Source organism: Phasianus colchicus, chromosome 5, assembly GCF_987193195.1.
Source record: "Phasianus colchicus chromosome 5, bPhaCol1.hap1.1, whole genome shotgun sequence".
NCBI lineage: Eukaryota > Metazoa > Chordata > Aves > Galliformes > Phasianidae > Phasianus > Phasianus colchicus.
In genome coordinates, this window is record NC_143440.1 from 57114673 (window position 1) to 57138395 (window position 23723).

General features: G+C 44.4%; 1 protein-coding gene across 3 annotated transcripts in view; it reads right to left on the bottom strand.

Annotated features, from left to right (window-relative positions):
* Positions 1-847: 847 nt before the first annotated feature.
* The window catches only part of TMEM260 (transmembrane protein 260), a 33081-nt gene continuing 10205 nt past the window's right edge, over positions 848-23723 (bottom strand). For 2 of the 3 annotated variants that reach the window (XM_031605392.2, XM_090141880.1), the window contains 13 exons: positions 18126-18303; positions 15942-16055; positions 13224-13403; positions 11525-11565; positions 11262-11345; positions 10757-10874; positions 10016-10188; positions 9347-9518; positions 8944-9092; positions 7733-7909; positions 7110-7163; positions 6684-6774; positions 848-5235 (listed from right to left, as the gene is read on the bottom strand). In XM_031605392.2, the coding sequence (XP_031461252.2) occupies positions 4963-5235; positions 6684-6774; positions 7110-7163; positions 7733-7909; positions 8944-9092; positions 9347-9518; positions 10016-10188; positions 10757-10874; positions 11262-11345; positions 11525-11565; positions 13224-13403; positions 15942-16055; positions 18126-18303 (1804 nt within the window). In that variant the 3' untranslated portion in view covers positions 848-4962. The remainder of the gene's footprint in view (positions 5236-6683; positions 6775-7109; positions 7164-7732; positions 7910-8943; positions 9093-9346; positions 9519-10015; positions 10189-10756; positions 10875-11261; positions 11346-11524; positions 11566-13223; positions 13404-15941; positions 16056-18125; positions 18304-23723) is intronic. The other variant, XM_031605393.2, reaches the window with a different exon arrangement.

Genomic DNA, 23723 nt, shown 5'->3' on the forward strand with positions numbered 1-23723 from the left:
GGAGTCAAGAGGCAGCAAGGGAAAAAATTACAAATTTTAGGAAAAAATTGTACCAATTTGGGCACACAGATCCACCTTGTGGTCTGAATTAGGCAGCAGACCCTCCCTGAGGAGGTTTCAGGAGCAGCAGTTCTACAGATGAGCTTTTTATACTACTCTGTACTTTTACTATACGCTTCGTACAAAGTGGTTTTGCTGCTAAATCAAAGGCCAAGACAAAGAGGAGAAATAAACAAAAGGCCCCCGAGCAATCTAAATGGAGGGCTTCTTCCCCTTCGATGTGTTTTTCCCTCCTGAAAATTGGCTAGTTGCTGCCCTATCTGACAAACAGTGTGTCACAGCTGTCCAAAACCTGCACAACTACTCATGCACGAGAGGCAATGTGTGAAGGACACTGTGCCACTGGCATTCCTCATCCTCTCTGCATGGCCGTTGGTGATCACAAAGCATGGTTGCTCCATGTACCAAGCTGGCAAGGGCAGTGCTGCAAGCGCTCGCTCCAGCTTTGCTGGGCAGATCTAAACCAAACAGCCTTTCGGAGGGTACTGACAAGGACATCTTCATCCCCTGCTGTGAGCAGAGCAGCTTTAGTCTTTGTTTGCTCTCCTAGCACTGTGCCAAGCTCCAACTCTGCAGGTCCCTGGGGTGGGCTGCAGCCAGGCCACGCTGAGGGCTTCCCATCCCCATAGGCATCACTCAGAGATGCCATCTGTAACGTGGGTGCCTTGTTTCCTGAATCTTAGAGATGCAGAGGCTGGGGAACATAGCAATAGGGTTTTGTGCTCTCTACCCCCTGCCTGATGTCTTCAGGCTGAGGTGGCCCACAACACTTCCAACAGATGAAATGTTTACATGACCTGGTGAGTTTTATTCGTTTTGAAACTGCAGTGGGGAAGACGGGGAAGTAGGGCGTTAAGTACATTCAAATCGACACAGCATTTACCGAAAGCAACGCAAACAACAACTCACACAAGAACACAAAAACGGTTCCGTCCTGAAGCACATCCTAGCTATAACTCATTTCTCACCAAACCCAGGGATGAATCAATGGCAGCCAGCGCTGTCCCTGTGCTGCTGTAACTTCAGCATCATTCTGCTTGACGGTCAAGCAGCTGCAAGCCATCCCAAATACCTGTGCCACCCTACAGACCCTCTCGAGCAGGTTTTGGTAATGGATGTGTGCGGCCGTGAGGCACGGGGATTTCAGCTGTGTTTCAGGATGGATCGCTCTGCTCAGCATCCGGCTCCACGACTCTCCTTTCAGCAGCAAATATAAGTTACCAACATCTTGACGGAGGCCAAGCCCGACGATTTAGCAATTGCCTCCCTTTATTTCTTTTTAAAGACCGCGCTGAATCACGATGGGATTTGGGGGTTTTGTTTTAATGGCAAGGCAAGAATTCGCTGATCCTCCCCACGGCGAAGTTACTTTCAAGTCAGTGAAAGTTCTTGGCCCACGATGAAAAGTCTTTGCCAATTAGCGCTCAACAACCTCAATTCATTCCTCCTGGTTCAAGATGAGTAGCAACCTAATAAGGCTGTGATAAAAGGGCAAAAGGCACCGGGTACCCAAAGGGGATTAATGGGCTCTTCCATTTATTTGTCTTCCCAACAGCTGAACTGTTACAAGTATTGACGGGCTTCAAACGGCCCCGCGCCCAACGCAGCCCCAATGGCCACCTCCAGCCCCAGCCCCGCAGGGCCAGGGCTTCCCCCTGGGCGATGCCAAAACCAACAAAGCCCCGGGGATCAGGTAATGAAACTTCAGCTTTTCCCCCTTTGAGATTTATTTACTGGCAGCTGACAAGGGGCAAATTCAGCGCGGATTGTGTAGTCAAGGCCCTGTCAAGCCTTCAGAGGCACCCTTGTGTCGAATCACCTTCCTGACTGGCATGTCGCTGAAAAGCCCTCGGCGCTGGTCCTTAACAGCTCCCGACAGCACAAAGGACACTCCAGACAGATGCCTACATGGCATCCTGCAGCATTTTAAAAGAGAATTAGTGGTTTTAATTATGGTCGTCGTATGAAAGGAAACCATGCAAGCTCCGCAGGAGACCTTTGATCAAACCCTTTTGCTAGCACAATGCCGCGGAACTGTGACTATTCCTAGCAAGGGGCCTTTTCTCGCTGAATGACTCACCAGTGATCTTTGAATGCAGACAAGTTCCTCGCCCTCCCTCTTCATTAGCGAGCATTTCTATACAGGCCCTATATAGCGCACGGAGTCTAGGAGCTATACAATGGGGGGGAAAAAAGAATCCCTACAGATTCTGGCCTCTACTTAGGAAGTGCTGAAGGACTCTGAGTGACTTTATTCATTAAAACAGGTTGCTATTAATTAACTGTCATAATAAAATAAAGAACTATTATTTGCATTTCTTAGTGCGCTCGCTTTAGTAATATGTATAAAAGATGCTTGTAACAAAAATGAATTTATAAGGGAGAAAAAGCCCTCTGAAGTCTCCCCCCTTCACTTTTTTTTTTTTTTTTTTTTTAAGGTCTAGGCAGCAGGAGTCTGACTAATTATTAGGGCCGGTTCTGCAAGAGAACAAATAGAGGTAAAACACAAATATGAAAGCAATTAGGAAAATGCAAAATCCTGTTTACTTGGCAACCAACGCATGCAACTGAGACTAACGAAGAGCAAATCAGCTTTGCTTGTTTGATAAACTTAGGGGTGCCACCTAAGAGGAGCTGATAAAAATTAAACTTCTGCCAGCATCCCTCAGCACTGCCTTTCAGCAAACGGGCTTACTAACACACACACGGCTTCGTCTGAAAGCACCAGCAAATCTAATTGGAACAGATTCGCAGGAGGAAATCTCACACTTCCTTCTCCGTTAAACGTTTTCACCTTTGCAATCTGCCATCGGTGATACCTTCCAGCTGAGCATCCAGCACAGCCACCCGTGTTCGCACGTGCACGCAATTCAGACGGTAGCAGCACTCACAGATGCAAGCATTTCTGGTCTCGCTCCTTAAAAAAAGCATCAACGCTTCCACTGCTGCTCACACCTGGGAATGCATGGGCCGGTGGGAAAGTTCTGCTTGCAGTTTGCATTGCTGCTTTTTACAATACACTGTGATACATCACTTGAAGCAGACTGCGGCTTACATACCTTTGTAGAGCCCCTCTTTTCTCCCAAGCAGATAGTAGAATTCACAAAAGCTTCCAATTATTTCAAGACTATGCAGCTAAGGAGAGGCATCGAATCAAGATAAAGAAAACTCTTGGCTCAATATAGTTGCTTGAATGGATTCTCAATAATGCAGGTAACAAAAGCACTCAAAAATTGGATTCCTAATGCTTTTCTGTCAGCCTGAAGGACTGATTCTGAGAAGTGAGAAGAAAGTCAGCCTTGAGAAAGCTGCATGGAGGAATGTATGACATTCTCTCCCTCTGTACAAACACTTCTGCAGGAACTGACAAAAAGGAAGAGATTTAAGTGAGGCACAGTCGACCTGAAATGTAGTCAATTACAACACAAAGAGTTAAAAAGACACCCCTGAACCGCTCTTCTTCACTCTCCCCTTTGCAACTCACAAGCCCAAGTTTTATTTTTCTTTTTCATTGGTCATTTCTTACCTGCTGCTCGGACAGGAATTGTTTCATAGAAGGACAGGGGAGAATCGCTATGGAAATCATACCGTGAAAATAAACTGGGATGAAAGGGAGAAAAACAAAGAAAAATAAAAGAATCCAAAGAACAGTTTGATTTTTATATATATACAGCACTCAAGTTAGTGCTCAAGTTAGAGGGACCAACAAAAGCCATCTTCTCTTAAAGATCTGTTAAGTTCAGCAACTACACAAGCACCAAAAACTGCACCTATACGTGTGCACAGCACTGCACATCCAGCACTCAAACTACACACCAAGTTCTGCAAGGAAGCATCCCCACAAAGCTCCCAGCAGAGCCACCCAGTAACGTGATCCTTACAGAAATACTTCTGCCTTCTCCAAAAAGTTTACTAACCCAAATGCAACCCAGGACTGACAGCAGTTTCTCTCCCATAAAACCACCATGCTGAGATTTCAGAGGATGGAGGAGCAAAGTATGAAAACTTTTTGCCAAACATGCACTTCCAGTAACACCACCAGAGCTCAGTGTCTGTTTTAAGCCTTTGTAAGACATATTAACTGACAGAACCTTGAAAGACAAGCTATTTCATGTCATTTTTTGGAAAATATGAAGCTGAGCTCTTGGGAACTGAGTCCTCCTTGGCCTTTGGGGCAGAATGGAAAGCAGGATGGATGTCAGCACCGCAGCCTCCCTACCCCAGACTCACACAGCACAGGAGATGCCATGATGCTGCATATACTCACACTGGTTTATGAAGAAAAACATAAATTACTTGCTACAGGAAAACCAGTGCAGTGAAGTCTATCACAGCATAAAATCCCAGTGCAATGAAAACAGCCCTCCCTGCAGTGAGCTGGGTTTGTCTCCACCCAACACCATCACCCCACGCCAGTTGCTGCATTTGTTTCCTGGGGGTCATTTTGGCAGCACCACAAAGGCACAGCCAGGGCACGGAGGGCACCTGAAACAGCACACAGTCATGCTCCTGCAAGGGCTCCATCCTGCACGCTTGTCCTGATGGAAAAATCTAGTAAAATTCTTTGCTCGACAACAGCAGCAATGTTTAAGGGCAAAACATATATTTTTGCATCTATAAATGATGATGAATCCATAAACAAATCTAAATGATTTTCACAGTGCTGCCTTTAGGAGGAAACACTCTTCTTGAAACACCGTATTTTATTTTGTGATGAGCTTTCCTCACATACAAACTGTTCATTCGGCAACAGCAATCAGATAACAAACAACAGTACGTTCCTGAAGAGCCCTCTGCTCTTTTTGTCACCTTTTACCAACATTCTCACATTGTCCGTGACCAACTCAAAGCTCTGGACCTCAAAATTCTCAGCACCTCAGAAGGAGCACAGTGGAACAGCCACTACCCAGCTTGCCGCTTCAGCTCAGCTTTCATTTCCCTCAGCCCCTGCAGCTCCTTCTGGAGGTGATTCACAGCCTGTAGAATATCCTGTCGCTGGGGATCATCCTCTGCTTTCTGGGTGTAGAGGAGGAAATGTTTAACGGTTTCGGAGAGCAACGCCTCGGGGTCCTCACCCACCCGATGGAGACGCAACATCCTCTCGCAGGCTATCGCGTAGTTTTTGTGCCAGTTCACTGGGTGATGTGGATGAGAGCTGACAATTTCTTTGTACGACTGTTAAATGGCAAAAAAAAAAAAAAAGAAGAAGAAGAAGGGGGACAAATTAAGCAAACAAAGGGGACCAACAGCTCTTAACAGTGCTTCAGAACTGCCCACAAATGAACAGATGCTACTAAGATGTCTACATCATCCAGAGTCAGAGCATTTCTGAAACTCACTGTGTGTTTGCCATGTGATGTGTGGTAGTGTGAATCCAAAATCCAGGGATTTTGTGCAGCAGCTGTTTGTTTAGAAACATTACAGAGAATCGAGATAACCCCAGAGCACATTATGCCCTTCCCCAAGAGGGAACCAAGCTGGGCAAAGATGGATTTCCCTGCTGCGCCTGCAAAAACACTGACTCAGTGTTCGAGGAGATCGAGACACCTTCAACAGGATGTGAGCAGTTTGAATCATAGAATGGCCTGGGTTGAAAAGGAGCACAGTGATCATCTCATTTCAACCCCCTGCTATGTGCAGGTCACCAACCAGCAGCCCAGGCTGCCCAGAGCCACATCCAGCCTGGCCTTGAATGCCTGCAGGGATGGGGCATCCACAGCCTCCTTGGGCAACCTGTTCCAGTGCCTCACCACCCTCTGGCTGAAAAACTTCCTCCTCATATCCAACCTAAACCTCCCCTGTCTCACTTTAAAACCATTCCCCCATGTCCTATCTCTATCCATCCTCATAAACAGCCATTCCTCCTGTTTACACACTCTCTTCAAGTACTGAAAGGCCACAATGAGGTCTCCCCGGAGCCTTCTCTTCTCCAAGCTAAACAAGCCCAGTTCCCTCAACCATCCTTAACAGGAGAAGAGTTTGCAGAGGAGGGTTTGCTAAGTGGCAATATTGGTAAGCTCAACATCATGCCTGGGAACTTCGCGGAACAGAACAGCAAAAATGACAGCAAAATGGGCAAAACTTTAAAGGAAGCTATTTCCAGACTGTTTGCTGGGGTATAAAACATCTCCTCTCTGCTGACACACACTGATCATTTCGTGCATCTGCTGGCATCTCTGGCAGTGCAGTATTTATTGAGGTACCTACACCAGCTTACGTGTGTCATTCTCTGCTGTGAAATGCAGCAGAATTAATTTGCAGTGAGAAGACTGTCGGATTTTACACTTGCTGGCTCAGATGCAAGACTGTGTAATGACAGAGAGGACAAGTGCATAGAGGGGACTTTAGGACAAGCAATCTCTTGGCATGGGTTTGGAGCCCAGCGCAGACAACATAATTATAGCAAAAGGAGGGTGTTGACTGGTTAGCTTTTGGCATCCTCTGTGACCAAGAGGGCAAGCAGGAATGGATAAAATCCCTGAACAAATCTCTTTGAATCTGCTATGCTCCTGATTTGGATGAATGAGAGAGAATGCAGATTACAGGACAGCCTATCTAGATACACTGTGATATTTCCATGTGGTCAAAAGAATTAAAAAAAAAAAATAAAAAATACGACTTACAGTGTATGCCAACGTGTACAGCTTTGCTTTCATTTCTGCAGGCACACTGGCAGTTTCTGCAAGGCCAAATATAAAGAAAGCTGTTTTCATCCTAGGAGAATAAGAAAATACTTTATAGCAACTGCTTAACATGACCAGCTCACATCTCCTGATCACATCTTCAACATGTCCATAAAGCTCTTTAATTGTATGGGACAGTAAACAAGACTTTTTCAAGTCATTAGTGAAACAGATTTCTTTCCAGGGTATGCCCAAACTATCCTCTGTTCTTCAAGATGCTTTGAGCAGAACCTTTAGGTGAATGAAACCACTGTTTTCCTTCTGAAGTTTGGCACATTATGATCCAATAAGGCTGTGCACTATCAAGCTGCCTGCTTGATAGCGTACGTGTGTATTTCCACGCACTGGAAAGCAAAGGAGCATCACCTGGCTTGCCACATCTCCTCATTGGCGACAGCTTCCCAGGAAGAGGGCTTGAAACTAAACGGGAATTAAAACAAAATTCAGCCATCAGATCCATGTCATTGTGTTTTGCTCACTGCACAATCATCCCTTCTAGCCCACGCAGTGACAGACCTCCCAGGCAGCAGAAAACCTGTCATGAAGCCTACGGCTCTGACAGCAGGGAATTCAGCTGATCCTCAGTCATTCATAAAACTTTATCCCTCTCCCTGCACAGGGGGAGCCTCTGGTGTTTACATCAGGTGTTTCACAGCATCCCAGCTATCCACAAAGTGAGAGATGATTTTTACCATTCCATCATAGCTCAGTCTACAACACTTAAAGCTTTGGGTGTCCCGTGTCTTCAATGGTTTTGGGCTCCCAATCAAGTTTTAGGATCAGAATTGGACCTGACAGTTGACTAGAAACATCCTCACCATTTTTAACACTAGCAAAAAACAAAAAAACAACACATGCAGAGATATTGTGTGTTCCAAAACACAAAGCATTAAGATTAAAGCTCACATTTAATTTCTCTAACACTGCAATGAATGTGGTCATGAGGAATAGCAAGCAGGAAGGCACAGAGCTGTGCCTCTGCCTCATACCTCCCATATTCTTCAGTCCAGTTATAGAGATTTCTTGTCAGACGAATCCACTCCTCTGGGTCAAAGACAGCATCAGAAGGAACCAATTTCTCACAGATACCCCATGGCCAAAGCGAGTAACTCCTCTTCCAGGTTGAGTCCCCTTCATGAAGACCTATGCAGACAAACACTTCTTTACTGCCAAAAAAAGGAACAGAGAGAGGAATGTTGAAGCCACGTCAGAGGCCCTGGGCAATCCCACGTGCTTGAGCTGCCCATCCACCCCAGGTTGGTGCAGCAGACAGGTTTCAAGAAGCACAGCTGTAGATGTCTCTGTTCAGTGCGGGGGAGCTGAACTAGATGACTGTTAAGAGTTCCTTCCAACTCAAACAAATCTACGATTCTATTACTTTCTGCAGCACAGGTACCCATCCAGAGCATCTCACATCAGAATGTGCACGTCTCTGGGGCACTGCAGAACAGCTCTGCAGGCAAATAAATACCCCCATGGTACTGCACACCTCGTGCACCAGAGCAGGAGGGACCTCCAGGGGAGATGTCCTCTCTGTGCCACACCTTACCTCCGTGCCAGAAGCAGGAGAAAAGCCCACTTCGTCCCAATGGCACCTGGCCCTGCTTCTCTGCCTCCCCACGCTCGCCCCAGCTAGTCTAAATGCAGATGCTATTCTTATTCATGGGAGTATCTAATCCTTTCTCCACTCTTACTAAGCTATTTTTATATGATGATTATTCCTGGAATACATTCATTCTATGCTAATCACTTGGCCACAATGTTCAGGAAGGAGAAGCTGCAGCAATTTACTCTCCAACCATCATCATTTTGAGTACACAGGAATGTTTCCTTTTTTTTTTTTTTTTTTTTGTGACAAATTGTGTCAGCAAAAGAAAAAAAAAAATCCATAAATATTCTCTGCCAATCACTTTCTTATTTTTCCTTCCTAAAATCCAAACTTACCTCAAAACAACGAGAGTATTATACCTTGTTCAGCAAGATATAATATTGTTCAACAACACTGAACAACATTATATCTGGATGGAGTTACTTCCGCACAGATATTTGCTTTAATTGCAAAAATAATCTCACCACTGGGGAGGAAGTCAGTAGAGAAAATTGGTCTTTTGGATGCAGCACCAAGCTGTTCCATAAACAATTTCAAGAGAAAAAGGTTGAAGATTTTAGGAAAGCTGTTACATATGAAAGAAATGCTTACTGTTTATTTGCTCTGAGGAAACGGTGGAGATTAAAAGCAAGTTTCCCATCGGGTAATATTCCTTCCACAGGGTTCCAACGGTTTCCAGGAAAATGAACACCAGGTAAATGCTTTGCCAGCTTGGGTAAATACCATTCATAAGTCATCATCTATCACCAAAAACATTATCGTAATTAAAACAAGGAGCACGGTTTCCATCCATTTTACACCAGCAGTTGTGAGAAAGCCCAAAGTCCCACTGCCCAAGGGCTGCTGGCTGACTCTCAGCCCTCCAGACTGCTCCCAACATGCAGTTTTCTGAAAACAGAAAGGGTGAAGCTTTCTCAGCAAGGTAAACATCAACCCTGTGCAACAACTGGATATCTGCCATGTTGCCTCATTCAGTATCACCTTCTGAACCTACCTCTTGGTCCACTAATGTGATATCTGGCCTCACTCCTTCAACATAATGCAGGTAACGAAGGGTGTTCCCAGGTAAGTCTCCTCTTAGCAAAATCACTGCACCCATTGGCATAGAGGACAGCAGGTTTCTTGCAAACTTATCAACAATGTAATTGTTGCTCTGATCACAATCACTGAAGAAAACAGATGAAAAAGAACATGTTAAAGCCAGGCACTTGCATGGTTTTGCCCATCTTTAGAACTATTTTATGCAATAGGCATCCAGTGGCGAGGTCCTTCCCCTTGGTCAGATCTGGCTGAAAAGCATCATCTCCACTTAGAAGATATAAACATGAAGCCTTTAGATTACTGTCCCCCAGAAGCTAGAACAAGAGACATGCCACTATGGTTTTGCAGAAATACACACACAGTGAATGCATTCATCTTAATTCTGATCTTTTTTTTCTAATTTTTCTTCTTGGGCTAAATGTAAAGATTTGGAGCTGGAAGTGCCAGTACATAGTAAGTATTTGAACCCACTGCAGAGTTCTCAGCGTGGTTATGGAATAAGGAAGCCTTACGTGATAAGATGTAATTCATTTTAAAAAAGAAAGAAAAACTAAGAAGAAATACCGGGAAACTTGAAGCAAAGCATGAGAAGGAGAAGGTGATGCCCCAGAGGATGTCTTACCTATAGTTGGCCCAAACTCGAGCAGCAACGAGAGCCCCAGCACAAAGCCACTCCAGCCATGGCAGCACCCGGCTGCCCTGCAGCACAGCACCTCCGAGGGACATGAGAGCAGCCAGCCCCAGCCCTGCCAGCACAGCCACAGCCACATTGCTCTGCATCCAGAACCGTTCCACCTAGGACAGAAGGTGGCTTATGCCAGCTGATGTGGTAATATGCAAGTCTACACTTTTGGAGTGGGATAGTCTCCAAGCTGAAAAGCTCACAACTGAAGGGCAGATAGAGATAAGGAAAGGAAAAGTTTCTTTCCTTTATTCATAGAATGGCCTGGGTTGAAAAGGAACACAATGATCATCTAGTTTTAACCCCCTGCTATGTGCAGGGTCGCCAACCAGCAGCCCAGGCTGCCCAGAGCCACATCCAGCCTGGCCTTGAATGCCTGCAGGGATGGGGCATCCACAACCTCCTTGGGCAACCTGTTCCAGCGTGTCACCACACTCTGTGTGAAAAACTTGCTCTTAATTCTTCCTTTTAAACATACATTATCTATCTACATACCCAGAGACCATATTTATGCTTCCCCAGCTAAAAGGGAACAGAAAATGTAGCTGCATGCTTGCACCCTGTGCATCTCCAAGACAACCACCTGCTCTTGATTCGCAAGGGACCCAACAGCTAACGAAGCATGAAGGAGGCTGCTTCCAAAAACCAACACCCCAGAGCAATTTTCAGAGTGAAACTTACCACTCCCAGAAACAGAGGCTTTGTAACATCCAAATTTGCTCTCCAGGCAAAAAAGAGTGAATAAACACAGAGCATTCCAGTGAAGAGACAAATCACGGGTGATTTCTGTTGCTTTATCCTATAAAAAAATAACGTAGCACTATAGTGGCAAGATCAAAAGTAGGAAAAAGTTGTGTGTGCATGAAGACAGCTGTCTCTCTGCATATCTGAATGTGTTTAATGCAAGGAGCTGGTCGGTTTTTCTTTACTTTTGCAATTTATGAAACTTCTGTTTTTTAGAGCACGCAGCCATCAGGACCTCAAGATTTTTAAGGCATCTACAGAGTCACAGGGTAATCAGGTGCAGGGCTGTTTTGCTCTTTGACAATAACACAGGATAACAGCTGAAATTTCTGCCCAAGGAAGCAGAATAGCTCCATGTGGCACACGACAGAGAAAGTACATAAAGCTCATGGTTGGCCAGTAAGGAAATGCAGGTGGGAGTGAATAATCCCCTCCAACTTACGGCAGTGCTGTGCTGAAACAGGCCATGAATGCCAGGGCAAGGACAGGAAGGGACAGCTCCGACCTCATCTGCTCCAGCTGGAAGCTGTGGGGAAATCAGTGCATGTCTGCATGACCCTCAACACAGTGCCTGCATTCAGTGCAGTGAGAAAACAGGGCAGCTGTATGGCAGCACCCCTGTTCTGCTGGGGTTGAGTCTACCAGAAACAGGAACAAGCCAGGATTGTGAATCCCCAGCAGTGGAATAGTCATGATTTTACTCACACCAGCATATCTCTCATACTGGATCCAGTCTCGGACTTGGCCTGGATTAAAAAGAAAGAAAAGCCATGAGAAATTCACACAATGACTGGGGAAAGAAAAAGTCTTTCCGCTTTCTGTCTGCAGAGCCCTGAGCGTAAAGGGCTGCTCTAGAGCTCCTTCAAATGGTACCACACTGATCACAGGAACAGGTATTGCTTAAGCAAAACCAAAGACAGCAAATGACTCGAACGTTCACTGCAAAATTTTCCTCCATTTTTTTTGTTTTACATTTTGCAAATGGTGCATGGTTCACCGCCCAGATGAACCCAACTCTTTACCCTGTGACCAGAGCACATCATATGGCTTAGCTGTGAGCTCCACTAAAAGTGCATGACTGGGGGCATCTCCCCACAGCCTCGGAGCATCAGGTGGGCCTCAATTTCTATTTCCTTACCTACTTGGAGAAGACTTCTAAGGTGAAGTCTAACCCTAACCCACCCCCATGATGCTCACTGCCCACATCCCTCTGTGCCACATCTCCACCATTCTTGAACACCTCCAGGGACGGTGCCTCCATCACTTCCCTGGCTATGATTCAGGAAGTCTGGAAGGTGTATTTAATCTCAATAAAAATGGAATAGTACATTACATTTAAAAAAATAGTTAAAAACGTAAAAGTGTCAGAGGATGGCTGTGGCATTAGCCCAACCAGCATTAGGACCAAACACTCGGATTTTGCTGCATGTACTGCTCCAGTTTCAGACCAGTTCAACATAAATACAATTTGTGGTGTGGGATTACACACGGCCCATCCTTAAGCTTCCTGAACATCAATTTGAATCCATCAGATCTAGTGGAGAAAGCAGTCAAGGGATTTGTATACCTTGGTATTGCTCTGCCCAACAGAACCTAATTCTCAGGAGAGGTCTGGGAACAGAACGGGGAAGCCTCAGAAGTCCTTCAGAGGGTGGATCTTATCTCTGAAGGAGCACCATGCTTTGTAAAACACAACCCTTTATTTTATTCCCAGCATTCTGCATAGAACTCTGAGACAGGATGGAAAGAAGGGGTGCTGGGCACTGCTCCCCTTGTGTAGCTGGAGCTCAGAACCCAGTTTGGGTTGGAGCAGAAAGATGCAAATCCTACTCTCTGCAAACAGTTATATCATATCTCCCTCTCTTTACAAGAGCACAAAGCAGACAGAATAATTCAGAGCAAAGGATTCTGAGGTTCCCCCAAACCTACCATTCATTTCAATGCAACATTACTGAGATGTAAGTTAGAGGAATCCCTTTTAAGGTTAAAGCAATGAAAAACTGCTTGCAGCCCCTTTCAATAGGTGAGTTTAAAATGATTAAAAAAAAAAAAAGCCAAATATTTGTCTTAAAATAAGAAAAACACAAAACAGGTGTTGCCATTTCTCTCAAGGAAAGCCTTGGTCTTTGGGTTTTTATAAATATGATATATGTGGACAGCCCCTGGTAAATAATACGGCTCATCCCATAAAGACAAAGAGAATCAGGTCTTGCTTTCCCACCCATCTAACCCACACCCAGAAAATCTGACAGATCCAAAGGTCGAAATCAGGAAATTATTTTTAAAAGAAATTTCCAATTTTTTTTTTTTTTCTTTACTTCCAAGCTATTTAACACCACGAACAGAAAGGTTCTGCTACCGCATTACTCAAAAGAAAGCCTTGTAGGAAATGATCTTTATTTACCAGATTGAATGTCCCATATTCCTCCCTGAGAAAGTGGGTCAAAAATCCTTGAAAAGTCGTCTGGTCTCCCCATGTCCAACGGGCTCGATTGAGGTAGGACGAAGCCGGCAGATAGAGATAAGGCAGCAAACCAGCCAAGAAGCATAAACCCAACTTCAGCAAATGGCCTAGGGACAATTCCTGCACCAAAATATGTCATATTGCATAACAATGTTTATTTTAGTTTAATCACGCTGGAACTTCAAGAACAGATAAAGAAAAAACATCAAATATATTTACACAGAGCTGATCTCTCAATTTATAGTAAGTCCCTACAAAATGCTATGTTAAACCTTATGATTTTGTGGATTACTAGGAAACTGCATCAAACTGATCTCCTTTGCATGGCAGGGTGAAATTTAAGTGAAGCAAATAATATTAGCTAGGACTCATGAGTATCATACTCATTGCATCTTTCACATTTAAATCATGGCATGACATGCATAGATGGCTGAAGCACTGCAAGGCTGAGATAACCCACTTTGCAGTGATTAAGAGTTGGCTGGTATTCCATCTGGCAAAAAAAAAAATGCTGCTCTAGTACAACTACACACATCATCACCATCATCAGGAGTCAGTTTTGCCATTTACTTTATCATGATTACATTGGCTAAATTGGATAGGCCAACTTTTGGGGTGGGATTTTCAAGATTGCCTAAGGGGTCAGGAAGACAAGACTTTCAAAGGGACTTCTGTGCCTAACTCCTTTAAGTGCTTTGGAAAATCCCACCCTAGAATATTGCACGCTTGCTTTATCATTAGCCACCGTCCTGTCAATCAAATACTTGTTCAGAATTTGGGGTTTTGTGGAATAGACACCATTCAGCATTCAGAGCAACGACCTACAGAGCAGAGAAAGTAGCCTGATAAAGTTGGTGGCCAAAATTTCTTTAGAAGACTGGCGATTTCTTAAATTGATTTTTAACTGAAAGGCACTGTTTTTGATCAAATATCTTATTATTAGGTGGCTTTCTGCAGCATGCTTTCCTGTTCCCAGGAACATTATGTTGCAGAAGCATTCTCCCTGCTGGAAATCACAGAGATCTGTGCACCTCCCTGGTTAAAAAACAACAACTGTCTTTAAAGAAGAAAAATACACTGCATGAACCATCACTTTGTTAAAGGAAACAGGAAATCTGCAGGGCTTTTGCTAGAAGCACTGGACTTTTGCATCAAGCTTGTATGAACTGCATCTTATCTCTTGCTGCTCACACACTTCACTCTAGGCTTAGCTATAAGCTGTGCCACTGTGTAGAACCACACCTGATCTGCCAGGCTAAGTGTGTAGAAATACAAGCAGGAGCATCCCAGCACAAAGCTGCCCAACTGTCATCTAAAGGTAGAAGGCAGAAGGGTACACTTGTAAAGTGATATTAGTACCTAAATCTTTTGAGATATGCAGCACTTTTCAGAGCAGAGTTCCTACAACATATCTGCACCCAGCCCAACAAAGCCATCTGCAGAAGACCACCTACATCTGACAAGAGCACTGCAAAGTCCCTAAATGTTACCATGGAACCTCATCCAGATGGATGCACATCACCTTCCTGAGCCAGGTATGCAAAAAGGTCTTTTCACCTTATTCAATTAACGAGCTTAACAAAGAGGTGTGAAATGAGGGACATCCTGAGAAAGGGATCTTCTAGTAGATGACATGGAAGCATTTCTGGGTGTTCTGTTCTTGTTTGAGCAGGGGCTGGATCAGAATCATTTGAGTAGGAAGGGAACTTTAAGGTCATCTAGTCCAACTCCCTTGCAATGAACGAGGAGATGACCTCCAGAAGTCTCTTCCAACCTCCAATCACTCTGTGATTCCAGGACATCTGACCACTTCAGGGCTTGTTGTTCACTAAAGGTCAATTTTGCCTTGGTCTTCTCCAGCTGGCACAAGCCAGGCGCCTCACCTGAGAGTTCATAGAGTCATGGCTTGTGTTGGAAGGGAGCTCAAGGATCATCAACCCCCCTGCCATAGGCAAGGTTGTCAGCTGCTAAGTCAAGTACTAGATCAAATTGCCCAGAGCCTCATCCAACCTGGCCTTAAACACCTCCAAGGATGGGGCATCCACAGCCTCTCTGGGCAGCCCGTTCCAGCAGCTCAACACTCTCTCAGTGAAGAACATCTAATCTAAATCTCCTTTCCTTTAGTTTAAAACCATTCCCCCTTGTCCTATCACTACCTACCCACGTAAAAAGTTGATTTCCCTCATGTTTATAAACTCCCTTTAAATACTAGAAGGCCTCAGTGAGGTCTCCCTGCAGCCTTTTCCAGGCTGATCGAGCTCGGTTCCTTCAGCCTGTCTTCATAGGAAAGGTGCTCCAGCCATCAGATCATCCTCATGGCGCTCCTGAACCTTCTCCAAAAGAGCCTCTTGCAAGACTCCAGTCCTAGCAGTGCCAGAGCTGGAGGCAACCAAGCCTGGCATATCTCAGTGGCATGCTGAAGAGAACTCCATGAGATCAGCACCGGCAGCATCCTTACGCTGGGCTGCTAATTCTTTGCGTCTTTGCTGACAGCAGTCACACAACAAGTATGTGGACAACACACACAACTTGTGGACAACAAGTCAATGCAGCTTTCATTTGCTATCACCAGGGAATCAACACAAAGAAACTCATCTCCAGTCATAAGCCAGTGCCTTAAAGCAAGCTAAAACAGCTGTGAGTCAGCAAAATACGCACCGTCTTTCTGAAGAGCAGGAAGAGAACCCAAGGTACAATACAAGCAATATAAAGCACTATCGTGTGCTGATTGCACAAACTGAGGCCGCAGCAAAAGGCACCAAGCTTGGCGATCTGGAAGGGAAAAAAAAACAAGAAACACCTCGTAATTACTCTTCACAGTTTGCAAAAAGAGCCACACGCCAAAGCAGCATCAATGCAGCCCACAGCAGATGTAGAGAATGAGTCAAAACACACCTGTGAGCACTGGTTGGTTGTAATACCAACAACGCAGGTGACTTCAGTTAATTTTTATGCCATAAAAATAATTATGCCATAAAAATAATTATGCCATTTCTATGTATGAAGATATAATTTTATGTAACAGGAGTTAATTCTTCCCTCTTCTGCAGGCACAGATGGCTAAAGTCAGGGCCACACAAACTTGCTAAGCAAAGGGAATTAAAAACAGTATCACCCAAGAGCATAATTCCATTTCAGAGTTTGTTTTCTGATAACAGAGGTAATGTGTCCAGACTATGCAGGGTATTTCTCGTACTCACTTTATTTAGCTTTATTACCAGCACTGTGATCATCCTGGGCTGATGCTACAGAAAGCATCTCTCCACCCTAAGTGGCCGTAAGCTCTGCTCAGTCCTGCTTATTTCAGTCACTAGTGACAATGGCATGTGAGGTGTAAACATTTGCCTTCATGTGGAGATGGGATCACCCGGTAGTTTTTAATTAGAATTTAACACTGGATGTTGCTTTGTCAAAGAAAAACCTGCTATAACTTCAAAAAAAAAAAAAACCTTTGTGGTCTTCAGAGCTGCCCTGCAGGATGTGGGACACCTCAGTACTTCTTTGAGTATATTGGTGAACTCCAAGCACACTGCTAAAGATGTTTCAGGCTGGATATTAGGAAAAAAATCTCAGCAAGAGTGAGCAGGAACAGAGAGGTGGTGCAGTCACCATCCCTGGAGGTGTTCCAGAACTGTGGAGATGTGGCACTGAGGGCAGTGGGCATGGTGGGAATGGGTTGGGAATGGACTTGGTGATCTTGGAAACCTTTTCCAACCTTAGTGATCCCGCAATTCAACGCTAGCAAGAAAGTCAGATTTCTGAAAAGTGTTGTCAACTTGCTGTTTGTAGCCTGACCTCTTTGAGTTGTAGGGTGCTGGACACCCCAAAAAAAAAGGAAATAAGCTCACTGACTACTTCTGGAAAACTCATTCGAAAATCCCATTGGAAACTGGGTGCGCCAGGCACGGGAGCAGCTTGGAAAATGCCCAACTCCATCTCCATGGAGTCCAGTCTCTAGGGATCTTGGGACAGAATTGAGTAGAAAATAGGAAAAAAATAAATAAATCCAGTGATGAAACAAGGCTTCTCTAGCCAGTGACAAAACGTGTTATTTGATCACTCGCAAAGCTGAGTAAACTACCACTGTGGGCTCCTGAAATTCTAGGTTAGCCTAACAAAAATCCTTTTATTCACACAATTTATAGGAGTCACAGCAGGCAAGTCAGTAAGTAGAGAGGAGATCAGATGTTCAGGCAAAGCAAAGTAGAAAGAACAAGACTGGTGAGTAAAGCCATCTGACCGCCTGGTCTGCTCCCAAAGTAGTGAATACAGCATGAATTGTCTCTGTATTTAATAATGACATTATTTTGGGGTACTTTTCATTTCAAAAGAGTATACATTGAACTGCACAGAACTGACAGAAAAATTGGCCGTTTCTGTTTTTCATTAGAAACGTGGGATTCTGTCTAGATGAATTTTTCTGTAAGACGTATCTATTTACCCTTGGGGAAAAATAACAGTTCTACCAACAAAACCTTGAGCACTCACAGCCTACTTTGAGTCTTTGATGCAGAAAATTAAACTTTGTGCTAAAACATTTAGATGAAAACGATTCTGCTTTTTCCATTCCTATCCTCTACGTGTAAAGCAACACAAAAATGCCCATCCAGTGTGTCCCAACAAAACCCTTAAGCAACGTGCACAGATTTTTAAATGTTTGGCACTTCTGAAAATGCAGGTGGGTCAAGGATCAACACCGCTGAACCCAGCCCCAAAACCTGCCCTCCTTTGCTTAACAAAACTGAATCAGGACTAAATGGATAGGAAATTAAACAGACTCGTCATAACTAATTGAAAAATAATAATAATAAAAAACTATTCACTTTGCTTGAGATGCTTTACCTTTGATCTCTCTTTTGCAGTGGATGCCTCCTCAAAATGCACGGTAAGAGCCATAAGCAGCCCCACAAACAGATTGTTTAAGCTAAAAACCTCCGCCGTGATGGACCACTGCCATGTTAGACGAGAAAATGAAAACACCCCCGCAGCAAGGATTCCTCCAGCATATGAGCCAGAAAGCCTGCAAACACAGATAACATGAAATCTTCTTTTCCAACAAAAAAAAAAAAGAGCCTACTTTATTGTCCTTTTTTTTTTTTTTTTTTTTTTTTTAAACACTGTAGCAGCAGAAATTATGACTGCCACCCAGCATCCTTCCAAAACATCATATGGTTAATATATCCCTAATAATTTCTTTGCAGAGAATTGCAATTAGGAAGAGCACACCTTAGCCATCCCATGTGTTTGCAAGGCACCAAATAGTGAACGGCTGGTGAGCCAAGCTGGCTTTTTCTCCACAAACGCCACAAAAACTCCCAGTATTCAATTCAGTTCCAAAACCTTGATGAGCAATGACACAGCAGGTCATGGTAGGCTGAGCCAGAGAGTCATGCCTTTAACGGGATGCTCTGTGCTGGAGGACACATGAGCAGTGATGCAGCCTTAAGTTCATTGAGGCCCTGCATAAAGAGTGGATTAGAGCTATTCATGATGGACAGCATTAGCAGAGCTTCCCTAAGGGAGGTTGGACTGTCTCAAGCTTGGGCAGGGATTGCAGCACCCATAGCCCTGGGATGGAGAGGCACCCACCAGGGAGTGGGAAAGGAGACAGTGGGTGCCATCTGCAGCTAGATGGACTTCAGCTCTTGTTCCCAAATGAGCTGGATGTTGCAGGTAGCTTGGGAAGCCCAGAGGTCAGATTCAGCCCAGGAATCCCATTGCACTCACTCTGCTGGTTGCATTATGGGCTCTGCTCTTTGGAAGCATGGTTTTTTGGGAGGTCTGTCCTATAGGAAGTTACCCTGGAGAATGGGATGGAGGGCAGCACAACCAGTTCAGCCACGTCTCATCCAAGGACTGACAGCTGTGACTACGGTTAAAGCTGCTCTCTAGAAAATCACAGGCTCTATACAGACTGGTATTTTTCTAATCCCACCCCAGGTATACATATTTCCATTTAGATATAATATTCCTGGCAGGTTTGAAACAAAAGTAGCATACACTAGTCAACCTCTTCATCAAGCTGAATCATCAGCTTGATCATCAATACCTGAACACTGATCGTATCCCCTAGTGCAACCACAGCAGTGTCCCCACATGGTTTGTTCTGCCTATCAAAGATTGGGCATCCACATAAGAGCAGCTTATGGAGTTCCTCAGAGAACGTAACTGAGATAAATGGAGACGAGCAAACAAAACCTACAGCCCTTGCAAACAGGGACAAGAGGGATTCGGGGAAAGCACTCTCTAGTAAGGGCTCCTCTCCTTCATCATAAGTTTCTTCCACTTTCACAAAACAAACTAAGGTCTTCCAGCAGGCTGAAAAGCTGATACATTTCTGTAGATGTCAGAGAACTCACACAGTTAAAACTGGAAGCTGTAAACCATTAAAAATGAGGTAGCATCCATGGGGAGAAGACAATGAGCATAAGGAAGTGGAAAGACCCGATCTTCATTTCTCCTCCTAACATGGGACATGCTGGATGGCCTGTGGCTGCCCCAAAGACATCTGCAAAATAGAACTCATTTACCTTCTTTGTAAAGATCTGCGACTGCAGGATATCGCAAGACACTTCCAGTGTGTGAACTTCACACAGTTCTACACAGGTTTGGGCATTCAGCACAAAAACATCCCAGAAAAAAAGCTGTCACTCAATACCCATAGCACTCAGCAAAATAAAAGCCACGTTACGACTATACTGCGATAAAGAAGTTGCTAGTTAAGTGTTTTCTGGCATGGAATTTCATCTCGAAATCTTCAATAAATTGAATGCATGCTCACAAGTAACTGAAGGTGCCAACCATTACAGGTTTTCCACCAGCATTAATACGAAGTTTCAAGTCACACAACCACACAGAGAAGAGGTTTTCGCAGGCATCAGTGCTGCTCCATTGATCTTCCTACCAAGCCAGCCTAACATGACAGACTTTCCTTTCCCTTAACCAGCAAAAAAACTTATAAAGAAATGGGGTTGTAAATCCATTTGAAATTCTTGCAGGGAAACACAGTAGAAAAGATAAAACAACTTTCTCAAACACCGTGGGAAAGAGAAGCAGAATTTTAGGCAATCTTCTCAATCATTTACCAGTTTTCTTCATCTTTCCTAGAAAGACTCGAGCATCTTAGTAGAGTTCAAATGAGATTAAAGACCTTCCATCCCCTGATAAAAAGTCTCAAACCTACGCTTCAAGTTTTATAAAACCAGGCTTATGCAAAAGTTACTCAACTCAAAGCTCAAAGCCTCATCCCAGCTTTGTAGGCAGGGGACACCCCTGCTCACTATCCAGCCCCCCAAGTAGTGCAGGTTCAGAATCCAGCACTGGGCACAATCCACAGGCTTTTAGGAAGAAGAGCTGACTTCATCTTTCATTTCCACTGAAACTCTCAGGAAAAGCTTCCTGCTAAGTTCACTCTGAGAACATGTTGTGTGCATGGAGCACTAAGCTCCTACAAGTGCACCAGGTGCTTAAGAAAAATAAAAAAGACAAAACCGTATGGGTGTGCACTCAACTGTCTAAGAACATCACAAGAGCAGCTTTGGGAAATGCACAATGGAGACCAAGAGCTTTTTCCAAATTCTGTTATCAACAATGGGAATGATGGAACGGGTGTTTACGAGGGTGAATAGTGATAGGACAAGGGGGAATGGTGTTAAACTGAGACAGGGGAGGTTTAGGCTGGATATTAGGAGGAAGTTTTTCAGCCAGAGGGTGGAGAGGCACTGGAACAGGTTGCCCAAGGAGGCTGTGGATGCCCCATCCCTGCAGGCATTCAAGGCCAGGCTGGATGTGGCTCTGGGCAGCCTGGGCTGCTGGTTGGCGACCCTGCACATAGCAGGGGGTTGGAACTGGATGAGCATTGTGCTCCTTTGCAACCCAGGCCATTCTAGGATTCTATGATTCATTTACAACTGATGATTCAGAAGAAAACACTCTGAGAAGTGGAAGTGATAAAATCAGGTATTTCCAGAGAAGACCTAACTGGCAGAAAATAACACACCAAGCAGCTCTGCTCAGCACAACAGGTGACAGAGCAAAGCAGCAGCAGCAGAAATGAATCCCACACAGCTATGCCACACAAGGCTGGCCCCAAATGCAATGAAACCTGCCTTGTGGCTGAGCTAACGTGACCCACATGAGGATTCCTACATACCTGGTAGTGGGAGAGGCATGAAGATAAGAATAAAATAGAGAAAGGAAGAACTGGAAGAGCAAAAGGACGGGGACTGGACTGGAGGTCATGAAACTAAGAAGCATGAAAGCATGAAACTAAGTTTCACGAAGCATGAAACTAAGAGGATGAAAGGATTTGCAAAGCAGGACTGCAATCTACAAGTGAAGATGCTGTTGGTGACAACATGTTGCAGGCAACAACTCCTTTAAAGGCAGGAACAGATGGTATTTTAATGACTAAGCCAGAGTATGGTGTGGAACAAGGTGAATATAAGAGATGAAGGAGATATCCTATAACTGCAGCAAAACCTCAGAAACAACCAGCCTACTAACTGGAACCTTACAAACATGGGCAGAAACTCCCATCACCTGATAACATGCTATGAGGGACAGGAACAGTCAGCAAAGAAGAATTCACACAGTCCTTTGTGAGAAGTATTTTCCCATGGCAGCCCTAAACATAAAAGAATAAAAAAAATATTTAGTTTTCAGAAACAAGAACATTAGAATGTGTGCCTGGGCTTTAAATCCAACGACATGGGCAATACAGACTACTTTTAGCCAGGAGTATGGGGGCTGCAGGTTTTTATTAGGAGTTAAAACAGCAAGGAGAACTCAGATTAGATGTTTTAATGTGTCTTTGCAAGGTTTTAGCTTTTCATCTGCGGGTAATCTCTATGATGTGTCAACGTGCAATTCAACATTCAGCCTCTGTCCTAAGTTTGGTAGAACTTTCCCTAAGCTAAGAGTATAGGTTCTACCTATACTGAGTTAGCAAACTACTTAGCTGCTGTTTATTTAAAAATTAATGCCTGAAACTTTGTATTTAGTCATTTGCAAGAAGTTATTAAACGATTTGGGTAAAGCTATATGGGTATGGGAATTGAAACTTAACTGGAATGTTTTAGTTAAATACAATCTTCAGAGCAGTGGCTTCTTAAGAAAAGTCAGCTAATCAAACCACACTTTATATTTGAAGCTAATGTATTAAACACTGGAAACACCTATCTACTAAAATAAGCTGATTATTTCTGCCTTCTGTTTCCTCCAAAACTTTAGAGGGTAGCAGATCTGTTTCAATTTTTCTTTTCCAGCACTCTCGGTATAAGGAACAACTCTCTTGCTTTTAACCATCTCCATCACTGAATGGATTTTTTTCCATTTTCTTTTCTCCCTGCTAAAGGGAAGCTAAAGAAGAAAGGGAAGCCAAGTTTCCACCAGTCTTATTCTAAATGTCCATTCTAATCAAAAGAACTACTTTTTAAGGAGAAAACAAATAAAAATCAAACATGAATTTAGGACCGAAGTGTTGATAATCACCCCCCAAACGCCAGTCCCTCTGGATCTGCCTGTCACAACACTCAGCAGACAAAAGCCAGTTTCTCCTGCTCTCAGCCCTGAAGAGCCAGCGCAGGTACTACAGGGAATAGCAACCCAGATTTTATTCTTCCTTAAGGACCTCATCCTCAAGAGCCACTTGAGCTGTGCCTGCAGCCTCCAATCCCAGCACTGGAGGAGGAGGCAGCACGGAACCCAGCTCGGTTCGCCCATCCTGATGGAGTCTTCACAGCCATGAAGAGATGATAATAACAAAAAGCATGCAAAAAGGCAGGAACATCACAAGTGAAAAGAAGGGACTGTCAGGACTGGCTGGGAAGTACTGATGCAGGAAGAATTTTGGCTAAGGGAGATGGTCCTGCCCGCATCCTTTTACACAGGCCCTATTGGATGGGAGGCTTGCAATGAGGCCACCACCACTGCAGCTCTGTAGGGTCACACTGAGCTCCTGTAGGATGACCCCAAGTCCCCAGGATCAACATGCAGCCTTGAGCACTACCAGCACATGTAAGAGGTACCCAACCAAAGGCTGGGCAGGGGAGCAGCAGCCTCTTCTCAAGGACTTTGGCAACTGAAGGCTACCACACCAAGCCATCCCAGGGCAGCTCATGGGGCTGAGCAGCTCCCGACAGGCCAATAAAACCCATTAGAGCTGTGCTGCTCTAGGAAATGCCCTGCTGTGCTTGCAACTTTCTAATAAGTTGAGTAAAAACTGCACTTCCAGCCACCCAAGCCAGGAGGGAACTTCTCTCTCTGTGTCTTTGTAAGCAGAAAGGGAGCATTAGTTAGGCTTGATTCACAAACTCAAAAATCCTTAGAAAATAGGTACGCTTGATCCCGGGCGCTCATAATAAATGGTGTCTGCTTCCAGCAGCCAAAAAAAAAAGAGAAAAAGAAAAAACTCTCGGTAGGAACCGGCTTTAGCAATTT